Source organism: Protopterus annectens, chromosome 8.part0 (genome assembly GCF_019279795.1).
Source record: "Protopterus annectens isolate FY-2018-M chromosome 8.part0, PAN1.0, whole genome shotgun sequence".
Lineage (NCBI taxonomy): Eukaryota > Metazoa > Chordata > Ceratodontiformes > Protopteridae > Protopterus > Protopterus annectens.
The window spans coordinates 1330676221-1330693804 of NC_056741.1; the positions used below are offsets into that span (position 1 = coordinate 1330676221).

At 45.4% G+C, this 17584-nt stretch overlaps 1 protein-coding gene across 3 annotated transcripts in view; it reads left to right on the forward strand.

Annotated features, from left to right (window-relative positions):
- KPNA2 (karyopherin subunit alpha 2) overlaps positions 1–17584 on the forward strand; it is a 557358-nt gene that overhangs the window by 4400 nt on the left and 535374 nt on the right. For all 3 annotated transcript variants that reach the window (XM_044080878.1, XM_044080877.1, XM_044080879.1), the window contains exon 4: positions 13071–13159. In XM_044080878.1, coding sequence (XP_043936813.1) covers positions 13071–13159 — 89 coding nt within the window. The remainder of the gene's footprint in view (positions 1–13070; positions 13160–17584) is intronic.

A 17584-nucleotide genomic window follows, 5' to 3' on the forward strand; every position in this document is an offset into this window, starting at 1 on the left:
GTTCGTCATGAGGAAGGTCCTGTCTGATCAGACATTTACTTCATCGAAGTAGTCTTCTTCCCTCAAGGGACCGCGTTCTGTTTCTGCACCTGCAATCCCGGCCAAGCATAGAGACCCAATGTCTCAGCAAGCCCCAGAGGGTGTCCCCTGTTCCTTGGAAGCTTCACCAGATGCCCCCTCTGAAGTTCCGAGGAAGAAATTGTGCAAGAGGAGGCACATTGATTCCCATCAGACACAGATATGGATGAGTCTGAGGGGTCCCCACAGTCCCCCTCTGAGGATGTCTCATTTGCTGACATCCTGGATATCTTAAAGCTGAGGGGTGATTGGCAGTCACTTGCCCCCACCTGAGGACTAATCTGCATTGCTGAAGGCTTTTGGGGGCTCAACCTTCTACCTCCTGGGTGACTCGTCCTTCGAGTTGATGGACCTAATAGCTCTAAGGGCATGGGAGAGTCCAGACACAGTGGAACCAGTCCCTCAGAGGCCAAATAAAGCCTTGCCCCCCAGGACAAGGCTCATCTTAGAGTCCCAGTTGATGCTATGGTGTTGGCGGCGGCAGCCACGAAGAAGGAATTATCAGAGGCATCTTCTGTCCATCCTCCTAGCAAAGATTCCAGGACTATGGACAGGTATGGGAAGTGCATTTTCAGTTCCGCGACTTAGTTCAGCAATCGCATGGAGAATCTCACGCACTTTACACGCCTTCAGAGAGACCACCTTAAGGAGCTGGGAGTTGCTCTCCAGGGTAACACAGATGCTGCTATCTCGGAAAAGGTAACTGCACAGCTTAACACCCTCACTTCGATAGTTAACTCGTCCATGAGGCTCATTTTGTATGCAGCTGAAGGTTCGAGTAGGGCTGCAGCCTTTGCGATCGTTCTGCAGCGACTATCCTGGATGTGCCTGGGCTCCTTTGCAGAAGCCTTCAAGTCTTCCTTTGCCAATGCCCCCTTTGATGGTGCCACCCTGTTTGGACCCAAAGTGAAAGACTCTCACTTGGTGTGAACAAGAAGGTAAGACCCTGTGCCATAGGGGTCTGTTTTTCTGCCCCAACTAGACCGTACCCCAAAGGGCAAAGAGGTGGAAAATGTGGTTTCGAAAGACACTGATCTTTCCTGTCCACACAGTGATGCCACCTCCAGAGGCAGAGGGGGGAGAAATGGAAGACTCAGCCCAGACAGAGGGGGTCTGCATAACCAGGGCGATGGGTATAACACCCTTGGGAAGCCCTTCCAGCACTCCTGAGTGGAGGCCCGGCCAGTCATTTCCAATTTCAAGCTCTGCCCTTTGGTCTCACCTCAGCCCCCAGGGTGTTCACCAAATGCATGGCAGTAGTGGTCTCACCTGAGGCGGCTAAGATTCCGGGTGTTTCTGTATCTGGACAACTGGCTCCTCACTGCCACCACCAAGCATAGTCTTGTGCAAGCCAGGGGCTACACTATCAACCTTTGTTCCCGTTTAGGAATCACAATCCACTTAAAATCTGCCTTATCGCTCTCGCAGCATATATCATTCATAGGGGCGGATTTAGATACTACTACAGCCTTGATCAAGCTTCCCCAGACCAGAGTGGCAGCCCTCTGGGATCAGGTCGCTGTTCTTCGAAACAAAGTTCATGCCTTGCAAGTGCTGAAAGCCCTGGGAATGATGGCGGCTACCCTTATTGCAGTTCCTTTGGGCAGGATGCACATGAGGGTCCTCCAGTGGCTGCTCTTCACACAGTGGTCATTCCAATTGCTTCCATTGTCGCACAGCATCTTGTCACAATCTTGCAAGCGGCCTGTTTGTGCTAGCCAGCCCTACAGCTATAACCACAGACACTTCCCTGATGGGGTGGGGGGACTTTTTCAGGGGAGAATGGTCCAAGGAGAATGTACTCCATCTTGGAGTACAACAATGTCCTGGAGTTGAGAGCAGTGTTTCTAGCGTTGCAAAACTTCATGAATCTTTTCCTCTAGGAACAGTGGCAGTTCAGACTGACAATGTCAGTGGTCTGGTACATAAACTGGGAGGAAACAGGTCTTACCCATTATGCAGAGAGGCCCTGAGAATTTGGCAATGGGCTGTGTCCACCGGGCACTTTCTAATAGCAACGCACATCCTAGGGTCATCCAACATAATCACGGACAGGTTGAGCAGAGCCATCCTGTTGCCTCACTAGTGGTCCCTCAAGTCAAGTGGCAGAGGATTTTCTGCAGATGGGGCCAGCCTTGCTGCAATCTATTTGCATCCCCCTTAAATGCCAAATGCAGAAGCTACTTTGCCCTACTCCCCCCTCCAGGGGGTGCCCCCAGGGACACACTGGTACACTATTGGCACAGTGAGCATTAGATGCAGTGGTTGGTAGTGTGTTCTGGTTTCTTGCAAAGTAGATCTGAGGGATAACTGCAGAGGATCATGGGATATGGACTGTGCCTCAAGCTTCTCTGAGATGCAGAGCTTATGATGTGGCCGACTGAGCCAAGGATAGTCTCTGAACCAGTGTGCAAGAACAAAGGCGATATGAACAATTCACATGGAACGTTATGGTAAGAACATAACTTTTTTTGAGTGCTAATGAGCTCTGTTTGACATGGGTAGTCTGTAGCCTCTGGGACAGGAATGTAGTGGTGCGTGTGTTTTAACAATTGTGTATACTGAGGTGGGTAGCCAGTTTGGGTAATTAAGGTTGCAGTGGTATAAGAGGACTTCAAGAATGATTAAAATCAGGCCCTTTTATTGCTTTCATTGTGGCTTAAAACCAGGCTAGTTTCTTGAAGGGGGCAGTTTCTTCTTAACCTCCCTCTGTGTAAAATAATCCTTGTAAAGTTTATGTAAATAACCATAGTTTGGGTGGAAGGCCCTTTCATAACTTTTCCATTGCAGCCATTTTCAAACTAAACCTCGTCAACTAAGCACCATGTAATTGTGAAACTAGTGCATTTTTTCTGATCAACTCCCTGAATTATTGAACTGTAAATGTTTTTGGAGCCTGCTTGTCATCCAAGCCAGTTTCCTTCCAAATGTCTTGAGTGCCCAAAGTTGCATGAACTTCAGTGGGAGGGTACTAAACTAGAACAGTTACACTTTTGGTGTCTCCTTACTATATAAACAAGCTATTGCTCTAACTCTATCCTACATTTGTATTTGTGCATATGGGTAAGCTGGTATTCTGTTGGCACTAACCTGCCAAGTTTAGTAAACCTAACAATGGGGGACCACCTTTTGATATAAGATCTCTATGGGTGATTGGGGGTGCAGCTCACCTTAAGTATCTAACTGGGTTAAAATTACCTGTATTTTCATTCTTTTCTAAAGTGGATTTGGATCCAGTCTGGTCACTCTACTGTTGCTAAAGCTCACTGCTACCACAGCTCTAGCTTCTCCCTTAGTGTACTAACCAAACCTACTTCATATCTTGTTTGCCATTTCTAGCTATTGGATGTGGTCTACAGTCTCCCTGTTTTGGATAAGTAGTCTATTTTTTCAAATGACTGCATTTATTAAACTAATTTTTACCTTTCTCCTGTTTTACTGCATATGCTGTTCAGTTTCTTAGTTTCATTCTCTTGATCATTCCCTTTCACTAGCTGTTAAAGTATTTATAGTTCTGTGGTGCTGCGGTAGCATTGTCGCCTCTCAGCAAGATGCTGACCGGTTCGAGACTCTGCTAGAGCATCTTCTGCATGGTGACATGCATGAATGGGCATACCTTTGAAGGTTGTGCATTAGGGCTGGCAACTCTGCACACAAATCAACTGCCAATCATTAGACTAGTTCTGCTGTAGCAACCCTTAACCGGGGAAAAGCCGAAAGAGACAAACATTGCTGTTGCCTTTGGGTGCACTTTGTTTCATATTGGGTGCACTATCTTAGGCTGCTGGTTGTCTCTCTGCTGGTTGTCTCTCTGCTGGTTGTCTCTCTGCTGGTTGTCTCTCTGCTGGTTGTCTCTCTGCTGGTACTATAGTCTGACTAGATATTGCATCATGGCTGTTGTGCAGGTTTTTTTGAAGTGTTCAGTCTGGGCATAAACTGACACTATGCCCATAACTTTGTATGTACTGTTGATGATCCTCTTGCAAATGTAGAGTGACCAATTTGCTACATATTTAACCCTCAATCTCAGAGCGTAAAAGTAAGCTTATTTTGAAAGGCCTTTATCCCATCTGTTGGAGAAGCCATATACCAGTCTTGTCAACCTACTTTGTCAAAATCATCTTCTGACATTTCTCACAAGCTCAAAAGAACCAGTCTCAACCCTGGATCAGAAAAGTGCAGGATCTGACCACTTCAAAATTTATGAAGTCCGTGCAAAACTTTATGGATCCAGTATTGGCCAGGTTGGATCAGAAGACTACAAATCTTGTTGGATCAGACTTGGACAGAACTTGACAGTGTTGCCCTCAGGCCATCTGTGGCTACAGTTCCTGGAACTTCATCTCCAATTTTTGGAGACTAGCATCTCTATCCACTTACTACACATTCCTCTAGAAGCCTCAGAAGATGTGGGGAGTGAAATCTTAGTGCAGGGAGACTGATCTGGAGAGCTCTTCAACTTTACACCTGCCTGTTTGGGATTTGAGGTAGTTGAAGCCTGTTTTCCTGGTTTCAAGCCCCTTCTAGCTCCTTTTTTGAGCTCTGCCTTCAAGGTTGAGTTCTCTGCCTTGGCAGACCTGATGGAGCCTTCCCCCTCAGATCATAGGTATTGTACCATAATGCCAGTGTCAAGAACCTCACCACCTTTCTCTACAGTGGCATCCAGTATTAAAGCCTTGGGTTCCTTCAGTTTTTCATATTCCAAGACTTCCTACAGCATCCCACTGAGCAAGTTCCCAGAAGGACCTACAAGAGGAAGCACCTAGACTCCCCATAGTCAATTTGAAGGCAAAAACTTCCATGGTCGCCTCCTGAAGATTTCACATATGAAGGCCACCTAGAAATACTTGGAGGTGGCTGGATTCCCTTTCCTCATTTGCTGGAGATCTGTTCTAGCAGTTTTTACTGCGGGATCTGGATCCTCTACTCCTGGATGACTCCACCTGCCAACAGGCTTGTTGACTTCTCTTGGGCATGGAAGGAAGTGGATTCCTTGGAACCAATAAACCTTGTACACCAGACAGGATAATGGCACCACCTGTGGACTCGCCTTTCTGGGTTAAAGGGGTTCCAGTTGATGCCATGGAGGTTGCAGTGGCAAGGGAACTAGCAGTTTCATTGCCCCCCCCCCCCAACAGTTCTGGGAGATGGGACAGATTGGGGAAGCATGTGTTGTGTAGCATTGTCTAATCTCTCATCAGTGTCCCTTTGACAGAACTTTTGGTCCTAAAGTAAACTGTCCCAGGTGTGAGATGGATGGGGGTGACCTTGTCTGTTATGGGCATATGTCTGCTGGTCCTCAAATGCTACTCCAGGATCACCAAAGTGGCCAGAAAAAGTCAAGGTCTTTTCCATGATGCATGTGGTGTTTCTAGTGGGGGGGGGGGTCCTTTGGATAGTCACCCTTGTGGTAGAGATGGCCTACAAAACCAGGGTTCATGAAACTTTCAAGCCTTAACAGTACTCCTGAATGTAGGTCTGGCCTCGAGGCAGTTGCAGGACTATTATGTACCAGATAGCCTTTTTGGACTTGGATAGTACGCTTGGCATTTTTCTACCCTCACCAATCCCAGCTGTTCACCCAGAGGGATCAAGCAGCAATTTAGATACAGAAGCTGCTAGTCTTCCAAGAAGTCCCATCAGACCAGGTATTTGGGATTTTTAATGCCCAAAGAAAATGGGACGAGACAAATTTTGGTTCAAATGCATTTGCTAAAAGTTCAGATTGTTATGGTTCAGCCTTCACTTTCTAGGCACGTATGTCTGGGTGTTCAATAAATAATTTGTGATGTCCTGAGCAGGCATTCAAAGCTCCTACACTTCTAGCTGGGAGCCAGTCATTGAATTAGTACAGCTATTTTAGACTTGCAATAGCCCCCTGGATGTTCAAATGCACAGCAGTGGTAGCAGCTTACCTCAGACTGCAGGGATTATGGTGTTTCCCAACCTGGGTGACTGGCTCATGACTTTGACCAGGCATGAACTCATACGTGCAATGGATCAGGTTCTCCACTCTCCTAGGAATAACCATAAAACTACAGCAAATCATAACTTCAGCCAATTTGGACATTGGAATTTATTGGAGCACTACAATAGTCCCCCATTACTTCCTTTCACCACACAAGTCAAGGTGGTTGAGCACCTCTATTTCAGCCCATACGGTCTCTGCACTCTAGGCCTCATGGCAGTGACTGACCCTGGTTCAATTAGCCAGGTTTTACATGCAGATCCTTCACTGGATGCTGACTACTGAATGGTCAAGCCTTCAGTCGGTGTCTTGCAATGAATTATCAAGACTTGCAAACGCTGTCTGAATTTGTGGATCCAATCCAACTAAATACCTTCATCCCCTTGTAACCACCCAAGGCTGTAGTGACCATGGGTGCTTCCAGATATGGTGGGGGCATTTGGGAAATGGTTCAGGGTACTTGGCCCCCCAAAGAGGCCACTTGGCACATTTTCTGGAGTAGAGCAGTGCTGTTGGTGTTGGTTCAGGGTACTTGGCCCCCCAGAGGCCAATTGGCACATTTTTCTGGAGTAGAGCAGTGCTGTTGGTGTTGCAAGCACTTAGAGGCTTTATTCCTTTGGGCGGTCGGGATTCAAAACTGACATGTCAGTTGTCTGGTACATCAGCAGAGGGAGCAAAATCATATAAATTGTCAATTATCAAGGTCTGGCAGTGGGTAATCTCTTCTGACCACTTTCTGAGTCATCCCCTTTGGGAAAAACTAAGTGCCCACAAATTACCACATAGGTGGTAATCCATTAAGTACAGAAGTAATTGGGGACCCAAGTTGATAGCAATCTCTCATTTGACAACCACGTGGCCAAAGTGGTTTGAAAAAATTTTTATATAGCCCACCTAATCATGAAGGGATTCACATCTAGATCAGGGGAGGTCGTGCCTCTTTACTCATCCCTCATCAGGCCCATAATTGAGTACAATGCTCCTCTTGGGATGTACCTTACCAGACACCTGCAGCAACTGGAAAGACCCCAAAAGTACCTCACCAAGAGGATCAAAGGGCTCAAACAGATGCCATATGCTGCCCAGTTAAAGAAACTCCAGCTCTACTCAAGTGGCATACCGCCTGCTCAGAGGCCGTCTGTGCCTGATGTATAAAGCCATGTCCAACCCGGAATTGGACATGCTGCACCTCAGAAAATCCAAATCCCAAAGAGCTACATGCGTGAGACTTGAACCTCAGCACTGAAATAAACATGCTGGAGGGACAGATTCATAACCCAGAGGCTCCCTTCACTCGAATAAAATCCCAGTCCAGGTTAGGCAGAGTCCCTCATTAACTCTTCGAGGAATCTTGAGTGGATGGGAGATGGTAGGTTTACCCTGGGTATCACTTCTGTGTCCCTGTTAAACAGAGGCACAGTATACTAGCCTCGAAAAAGGGCATAGCAAAATTGGCACTCTGGCTAGGCTTATAAATGCCCTAGGGCAGATAGCCTAGTATGAACCTATGATGGACATTCTGGAGAAATCTAATTTTGATTGCGCTTGCTCAGTCTGCATTCTTCACATTCCCTCAAGATTCTCTACTTCAACTGGCCCCTGTTTTTCTCTGCCTTCCATCTCCCGATTCTAAAATTTCTGCAAAAAGCTACCAGGTCTAACACTAATCTCAGTTGCACCCTATTGGCCATGGCAAATTTAGTTTCCCTTTCTCTGGTCTCACCTGCTTCATCCACAGTGGAACCTAGATCAAACTCTGGCCCTTCTGTCTCACCCAATGGGTGTCGCATCAAGATGTACCAAACCTAAAGATGACTGCTTAGCTTCTCCAATTCCCTTAACCAGACAGTCTTGAGTTTATGCTCTCCCAGAAGCCTTGACAAATGTGTTTCAGCAAATGGAAAAGATTCATTCTTTAGGCACAGCAACAGTCTTGGTCCAATTACATTTTAGATTTCCTAGCACACCTTTTTCAAAAACAGTGCACCTCTTCAACAGTTGTACAACTAGCAGCAATTTCAATTACCATACAGGTTTTAATGGCACATCCATAGCTTCTCAAGTTGAGCAGGGCCTTCATAAAAGGACCAAAGACCTTTCTCCTCCATGGGATTTAAATTTCATGCTACAGTTTTGTCAAGCCTGTTTTGAACCAGCAAAGTGTCTTAAATAGGAGGCAATTTCTTGGTTGCAATTACTTGCATTTAAGATTCAAGCACTGTCTAAGCCTCACTATTTTTTTCCACAATTGTAGTGACCTTGCATAACTAATAGTCCATTCTGCCAAAGATGGTGTCAGAATCCAGTTGTCAATATGGTCATCCATTGTCACCATATTCTCCAACAAAGAATATATCCTAAACTTGTATGTTCATGGAGAATTGCAATACTAGCTCCATAGAACAGAAATCGGAAGTTGACATTTCATTCTCTGAACCAACCTTGGGGAAGTACTCTTGCTTATCCCTTGAAGGCGCACTCCACTAGATCATGGCTACTTTTGACTTTTCAAATCTAATATCCATGTATGATGTATGTGCAGGTTTACCTTTATATAGTTTATCACACCGTTGACCGGCCACTTAATCTACTCTTGAGCGAACCAAAGCCAGGAAAAATTTTAAATGTCAAATATTCAACATTTCTGGCTGTGCCACACCTCCACACCATTGCTACCATGGGTCAAAAAGGGGCAATATTTTGTCATTGGCTTATTTGGAATTCATTGTTTGCACTTTTGCAGAAGTAGTTTCACCCATATTGGGATCGATGTAAAGGTAAAAACCGTATGTGCAGCAGCAACTTGGGCTACAAAATGCCTGGTCTCCAATTACAAGCTAGATCTGGTCTCCAGAAGTGGGTCATGATTTGGTTCTATGGTGCTTATGAATATCCTTGGCCACAGTGGACATGGGTAGCGAGTGAGGCTGCATTGGTCTAAATCCCCCTCTCCAACCCACATCCTGAGGCTTCTGGAGGATAGTATTTTCACTTTATACTTGTGGCTTTTCCATGATTGCTATGTAGCGGCAAACTAGCTGAGAATTTAAATGCTACTCATGGATTTAATTATACTTTAGCTTAGACCCTAAATTTCTTTACTAATCTACTGTAGTAACACCTGTGCCCATTGTTTAAAGAATATAGGCAGAAACTTCCCCTAACCAGAACAGAAGTGAATCGACCAGTACCATCAAAAATTGGTGGATTTGGTGCCATGTTAAGACTTTCAGTGGCAGTTTGTGTAGGCTATAGTTCTGGGTATGTGGTCCAGGCTACCCAGAATCTCTCTGGCACTCTGCCTCAAGCTTGAGGGAAAGGAGTGTTGGAAATTGTTGCTATTGCTTATGTGCATCTACTACAGAGAAACTGTTAAACCTTTTTTAACATTTTATATCTAGACTTGGGTGGCTTTTATCTGCAGCTTTGATTTACCATCTGTGAATAGTTGCTGGTCACTGGGGTAAATGATTTAAATATCTAGAGCTATGATCACTAGAAAATTAGTCAGCTGCCTGTCGGGTGCCAGGATCTGCCACAACACATGCACTCAGTCACTCCACGTACAAATACGACTGTCACTGTCCATGCTGGAGTAAGTGACTTGAGATGTACCTCCCTGGTCTACATGAAAAGAGACCTGGAAGAGCTCTTGTATCATGTGACCCAGGCAGGTATGACCGTAGCCCTGAGTAGCATCCTGCCTTCGCCCCAGAATACCACAGTATAAGGACAAAATGATTACAACAATTGGCTAAGCTTCTGGTGTCAAAGGGGATCCAGTATTTGTCTGCTTGGGAAGACATTATCGACAAACCACGATGCTTTGCCAGAGATGGTCTGCACCTATCACCCCTGGGATTCTGGTTACTGGCTAAAGCTCTTGCCACCCCTATAGTGCCTTTTTTAGGCAAGGTTCTAAGGATAAAGCCACCACCATAACAGATACAAGCATGCAAAATCTGAAGGTAATGCTACTCAATGCTAGAAGTGTAAACCTCAAAATGCACTCTCGAGGCACTCCTAAAAATGGAGAACATCTGCAGTGACTTGAGACCCGGTTCAAGGCTCCAGAGCGCACCCCTGCAATACCAGGCTACAATTCTTACCACACTTCGGCCACGAAACCAAGACCGAAACATTAAAGGTAGTGTCCATATTCACCAAGGATATTCGCACATCCAGGCTAGTTGCCCAACACAGTGAATCTGAAATTCTCCAGGTGCAACTAACACTAGGTAAGACTGCAATCCAAATTGTAGCTTGCTACAGATCCCCCACCATACCCCAAGATTCTCACTACACCTTCCTAAGCATACTGGAAAAATATTAAGATGCAACCAAACACCCTAATACTAGGTGATTTCAACTACCCTGCCATTAATTGGGAAAACTACTCTGGTACCAACTCCTTTTCCCAACTGTTCTTGGAATTCATAAATTTCAATGCCCTGGATCAAGTAATCCATTGTCCCATCAGGGGCTCCAATATCCTAGACCTGGTCATTACCAACATGGGAGATGCTCCACACCAATGGTCACCCTCATTGGTCATGTCTGACCATAAGCAAATCACCCTTGACATCCACATCCCACCCTCCAGTAAGAACCTCCTTAAACTTCTCCAAAGCCAACTTCATGCTACTGAAGTCGGAAGTGACTAACTTCACGACACCCATGCAGACAGGATCTGGAAGTTTGACTGCAGAATCCTACACTAAGGCACTGTAGAGCACATCCACTCATGCATGAATCATGCCATCCCAAATAGAACCAAGATGCTCTTCTCCAAAAAAAGAAGCCAATCTGGTGGTCCCCTGCTATTTAACTATACAACAGAAGGAAGAAACTGTTGCAGAAAATCCCAGGATGCAAAACTCCCTCACCAGCCTCAGTAAGCAGCTGAGATTCCTCAATCTTCAAAAGCTAGTTACGAAAAAGTTGCCAAAGATTCCAAAGACTACCACAAGGCATTCTATAGTTATGTCAAGAATCTAAATGGCAATGCTCAGATCTGCTGAGCTACAACAGAATGGCATTAAATATACTGATACCAAGGATGTTGCCAATGTCCTGGCAGATTTTAGTGCCAACTTCACTCCCTAAAGGGCCCATCTCTATGCCAAATTCTGATCACAGCCACACTGGTAGAAACCGCACTCTCCAAAGCTAAGAATACAGCATCCATGGGACCAGATGACATCCCAGGCTGTGTACTACATGAACTACAAAATGAACTGGCACCCCACCTAAGTCTTGTTTAATCATAGCCTCGCCTCAGGCTTCATGCCCACTGAGTGGTGCACAGCTACAGTTATCCCACTCCACAAGAGAGGATCCACCTTGGATCCCGGGAACTACTATCCCATCAGTCTGACAAGCCTGATCTGCAAGGGCATGGAATGCATCATCATGGAACTTATAAAGGGACATTGGCAACCTCCAGACACTGGACCCCACCCAGTTTGGGTTTGTGAAGGGCCGATCTTGTCTCCTGAATCTGACTTCTTCGAATCTGTCTCCAGAGCTGTGGACTAGGGTAAGGAGGTCCACACAGCCTATCTGGACCTCACCAAGGCCTTCAACACCATCCCCCACTCTGGAATTGTAGATAAACTTAGTAAGCTGGGCATAAATCCCTACATTACTGGATGGGTTGCCAACTGGCTTACTGACAGAACCCAGACTGTAAAAGTAGCAGACTCCAAATCTAGCTCCAGACAAGTAGAATACCTCAGGGTTCAGTCCTGGGACCACTCGTTTGGCATCTACTTACGTACAGGCTAAGTGACTCTGGCTAACAGTTTGTAGATTGCAAACTGGGAGCAATTATTGAATCCCCAAATGATGTGGATATTCTACAAAAGGGCCTTATAGATGCCTGGTGCCAGAGCCATGGGCTCAAGCTTAATGCCAAATGTCTAGTCATCCCCTTTGGAAAAACATGTACCCATGATCTACCACACAGGCAGGACACAACATCGAAAGTGAGACTTGGGGACAAGTGGACAGTGGTCTCACTTGATAACCACATTGCCACAAAGTCGGAAAAACTACATGGCACACCATCTAAGGGCTTTTCATTCAGAAAAAAGGTAATTGTCCCACTGTACTCATCCCTCATTAGACCCATTGTAGAGTATAATGCCCCATTGGTATGCTTCTCAAGACCTTTGCAACAGCTGGAAAGGCCACAAATACCTCACAGGCCTAAAGCACATGCCATATGCTGACAGTCTTAAAAAAAAAAAAAAAAAAAAACACTCCAGCTATACTCTGGCATATCATCTACTCTGTGGCGATCTCTGCTTAACATACAAGGCCATGTCAAACCCTGAGCTGTTGGACATGCTCCACTTAAAGAAATCCCAATCCCTCAGCCACATGCTCCAGGGATCTAAATCTTCTCGCAATGAAAACATGCTGGAGGGATAAGTTCCTGACCCAGAGACTCCCCATACTCTAATAGACTGCCCATACATGTCGCAGAGCACCTCATTGGCTCTTCAAAAAGGCACCTTGATTGGATGGGAGATAGGAAATTCACCCCAGGGATAATGTCTGTCGCCCTGCTAGACAGGGGCCCAGAGAAGTAAATATTGTGGGGAAAAATTTCCAGGGAATAGTTATGGCTAGGCTTGCATAGGCCTTGGGGCCGATACCTATGTACCTATAAAAATGAAGTACAATACAACTTTCAGAAACTATTTAGAGAGCAAGGTAGGAAGTAGTGGACTACACTAGGTGGTAAAATGCATCTAATGTAGTATTGACAAGGTAGAAAATTAGTTTATAAAGGACTGACTTGATTTGCTGTCTACTGTGTTGACCAGCTTAAAGGGAACCTTGAAAGAAAAGCTGGGTATTTGTATTGACATGCTTTAGTGACTGTTTTAAGTGTGGTAGTTTTTAAAATGTACTACACTGGGATTTTCTACACTTCTCCATAGTATACTTTTTTGAATCCTTGTGTAGTAGATAGCACTCACTGGATTTTTTTCTCACTGGATTTTTTTTTTCTCAGACTTCTGCTCTATGGCCACTGGATGAAGTTATCAAAAATGTGAACAGCAATAACCTGGAATTTCAGCTTCAAGCTACTCAAGCTGCAAGGTATGTATTGTGACCCATCTTAATAAATCTTGAGCAGATAAGTCCTGTATTTTATGGTTGTATTAATTGAGGTAACTTTGCAAGTGGTTTATATGTATGCAAAGCATCTGTTGGGTACCTTTTAAGGAACCAACTATGCTGAAGTCCTAAAACTCTAACTTGTACTGGATACATTGGCTCTCCACTAATTTTCTTCATTCCAATTCGTGCTTTAACCCATTGGTGAAACCTCTTCATTCCTGTGTTTGGCTATATAATGCTGTTGTCTGCTTCTTTGACCAAGGGCACCTGACCCAACTAACTTAAAGGAACTAAGCATCACCAATGCTTCTCTTGCTGTCCATAACAGCTTCCCATCTCAAGTCTTTGTATTATCTTAGTTTCTTTCCACATACCTTAGATGCCATGTGGCTGCATATTTACGGAGGTGTATAACTTCATAAGTTAGTATGGGGACAGATTTTGGTACTAGTGAAGGGGGATGGCTTCCCCCTCTTAAATCCATCTTGTTATGGAGGGCCAGTTTCTGTACTTTCAGCTCATTGTTCCTGAATGAAAATCTCCTTGGCCTCCAGGCTTTTCTGCTCTGTTTTTTCTGGCCAACAGTGAAGTTCTAACAAATTGCTTAATGTAGTCTATAGGTGTTTTTCTATTTAGCATTCGCCTTTTATATTTTAAGGGATAAATGTCTCCTGGAGAGAGGGATGCAAGGTTGACCCTCTAGAATAGGCTTCAATTTGCAAGAAGCAGAGCCCTTTCAGACCCAAGTGTGATGGAGTGGAAAATCACGTATTCACTCCTGGGGTGGCACCCCTCCCCTGTATGGACAAGCAGTCTGTTTTTAAAAACTTGCTGACAATTTTCTTTCCCTGAAAGGTGGAAAACTGGCTAGGTTTTCAGAGCTTTTCAGTTTGGGTTTACAGGAGATGTGCTAAGGAATGACTGCTTTTTTGATTTTGCTGTTTTATAGCTGGGGTGGGGGGGGTTTACAGAAAGATTAGATCTGCTGTAAATCTTCATTAATTACTATTAGGACACCTGTTCCATCCTCTGAACCAATACAGCAGTTTCAAAGCTCATGCCAGCCAAAACCTCATCGGCTAAGGGCCAAGACCTACCCATAATGCCCCTTCTAGTTTAGATCTGGTTTGCTGTTTTTAGTTAGATGTGCTAGCCATCTCTCAAAGCCAAGTAGAAATTTTGTCATTTAAGAGTTTCTCTTCAAAATTGTTTTTTTTTTTTTTTTTTTTGTCAACTTTACTGTCTTATAACCCAATTCTATTCCTTACCCTTTACCTTGGTAATTTTAATTTTTACCATTATTGGTACTGTCCTTCTCCTGCTTTTTGACAAGGCCCTTCCTTACCACTTGTGGTATTTTTTTTTTAATTACCATTGTTGTTTTTCTCTCCCTTTGTTTTTCTATAGGATAGCCTTGTTGCCTTACTATGTCAAAGCTAAGTTGGGGTTTAAAACAGTGCGACAAGTGTGGGTGTAGGATGCCCAACTCATATACTCGTGCTTGTGTGGAGCGTATTAAAGTTAACTGACAATCTGAAGTTGATCTTCCATTCCTCACTGATGGGTATGGTTCTGAACCCTCAGAACAGTCTGCCAAATGCCAAGCTAGCTTGCATCAAACTCTTGAGCCATGCTACTACCCACAATGCCCTTCATCCTATACCTCGGATCTAGTTTTCCACGCAGCCAAATAGCATTTTCACCAAGCTCTCCAGCTAAGTAGCTTTGGATTATTCAGACTTGTATTTCTTCCAAAAATTTTTCCCCTTCAGCTGGTGATAGGAGCAAAAAATCATCAATCTAAAACTGGTAGATCCTCCGAGCATCGACTCAGTCTCATTGCCACATATTTTGGCATCCAGCACAGTTTCTGGGAAGTCTGAATAGTCTGTGCCGGGCTCAGCACAGACTACTACTGAACCAATGCTTTGATTCTGACCAGTCTGGTTCAGGAAACTTCTGCACTGAACTCTCCTTTACAGGCTCGGGCGACCTCTGATCCAATCTGTACTATTAACCAGATTGTGACTTTGGCTCAGAGTTCTCCTCCTTTGGTGCCAACTTTACCATTTTACGCAATTCAAATCAATCCTTTGCTCCATTAATGGAGTTTCATTACCACAGACCTGATATTTGTCTTCTGTGGACCAGTTTGCTGGGCAACCCTGCAGTGGACCAGCCTGAATCCCCTTCCAGGATATTAATTGGGTCTGCCAGTAGCCTGTGTCCAAAACAGACATTTTCTCGATCAGGTATTGACTGCGAGGAATCTCCAGACCCTGTTCTGCTCCGGGTGTTGGGATTTTTCCTCCAACTCCTTCGTATTCTCCTGGGATCTTTCGGTCCCAAGGCCCCATTGCTTTCACCTGGACCCCTTCGGCACCGACTGCTTAGATGCCTGAAGTAAAGTCCTGGTGGGCTTCAGTTCCGACAGCTCACCTTACTCAACCCCTTGCTTCGGGGGTGGAATATTCAGTTCTGGCACAAACTGCCTTCTCTGTTCCAGTTTCAGATCAGTGTTATTTCTGCACTGAACCCTTCTCAAAGTCTTGGAAGTGGGCCATTTGGAGCAGGGTGTGACCCCAGTTCAGATTCAGTCCTTCGGTTCCGGGCTCCCAACCATCTTCGGGTGGGCCTGCCTTCCAGATTATGGAGAGGGAGCTGGCGGCCAACAGTCATTCAGCTTTGCCCTTGGTTCTCCTCTTACTCTGCCATTGTCAACCCTTTGCAGGGGACCACTAATCCAAAAGCATCCCCCTTTCCTAGGCTTCTTTGGACATTCCCACCGAAGAGCCCCCTTGGAAGAGGGTGTGCAAAAACACATGGACTCACCGGATGAATACCTTACTGAGGATATGGATTATGATGGGGAAGGTTCCCCTAGATCACCCCCTGACTGTTTCCTTTGGGGACATCTTGGAGATTGGGTCAGTGGGGTGACTGGAAATCTTCCACCCCTTCTCTGGAGGAATCCATATTCTTGCCAAGCTTTCTGTTCCCTGCCCACTACATCCTGGGTGATCCCTCCTGCAGATGAGTTGGTCAAATTAATCATGCAGCAAGTGGAAGTCCAGATACAGTAGAAGCTATCCCCAGGAGATCAAAGTACTTTCTCCTCCAGTAGATGTGGTGGTGGCAGCAGCAGTCAAAGGACTTGGCAGAAGAGTCAGGCTATTCATCCGCCCAACGGAGTCCCAGGCAGTGGACAGGCTAGGGAAGCGAGTCTTTGCTGCAGTGACCTTCGTTGAACTTCTTGGCGCACTTTACGAGACTCCAGAGAGACCTTTTCTGACTGATGGAAGACATCCCTTTAGGGCAGAGGGGGTTACCAGAATCAGGGCTCCAGAGATGGCTCCAGAGATTTTCTCCAGTAGGCCCTATCAGCACTCCTAAAGCATTACCAGATTCCTTTCCTCAGTCGGGGCATGTTTCTCTGCACCAAGCAGCCTGGTTCTCCATTACAAACTATCTATGGGTGCAGAGAATTATCACCAGAGGCTATTACATTCTCCCCAAATCCTTTCAAAGGCCTAAATTCTCCCTTCCCAACGTTCCACCCAGTCAAAGGGAGGAGGCAGCTTCTGAAATCAAGAAGCTTCTAAAGAGTCCTCCAAAAGGTCCCCCAGATCAGTGTAGATTCGGGTTCTACTCCATACTCTTTTTGGTGCCAAAAAGATAAGGACTGGAGGCCCATTCTGGATCTGTCTTTTGAGCGAGTCAGTTACACAGACCAAGTTCTGCATGGTCACTATTCAATCCATCCATGCCTTCATTTGGGTGTGTGGATGTGCTCTCTAGATCTCCAGGATGCATATGTCCACATCAAAATGGACAAACACTCTAGGCCAGCTTCCAGCTGAGACCCAATCATTTTTAATTAGGAGCCCTGTCTTTTTTTGGTCTCTGGCCCCCAGTGTTCACAATTTTCAGCAGTGGGTGACCAGCTCACTTGAGACTCTGGATTCCAGGTGTTTCCTTATCTGGATGATTGGCTCCTCTCCAACCCCACAGAGCATCTACTGACCAGGGCCCTGCAACACACTCTGGCAGAGTTTCTGGGTCTTAATATCAATTGGGGAAAAATCAAACCTTCAGCCCTCACAACAATTGGAATTTATAGGGGCCATGTTTAACACTCAGCTTGGTCCAATACCTCTTCCTCATCACAGGCTCTTAAGACTGAATGCAAGTGATACTCTACTGCAGGAAAGTGTCTGCAAGGGAAGTTTTGCAGGCTCTGGGTTCCATGGCCGCAGCCATTCCCATTGTTGGCCAGGCTTCATATGTGCCTGTTAACAGTGGCTTCAAACTCGGATACACAATCATCCCTTGAATGCACTAATCCTAATCACAGATCTTTGCAAGCAGGATCTCCTTTGGTGGATGAGAACGAAAGTATGTCGC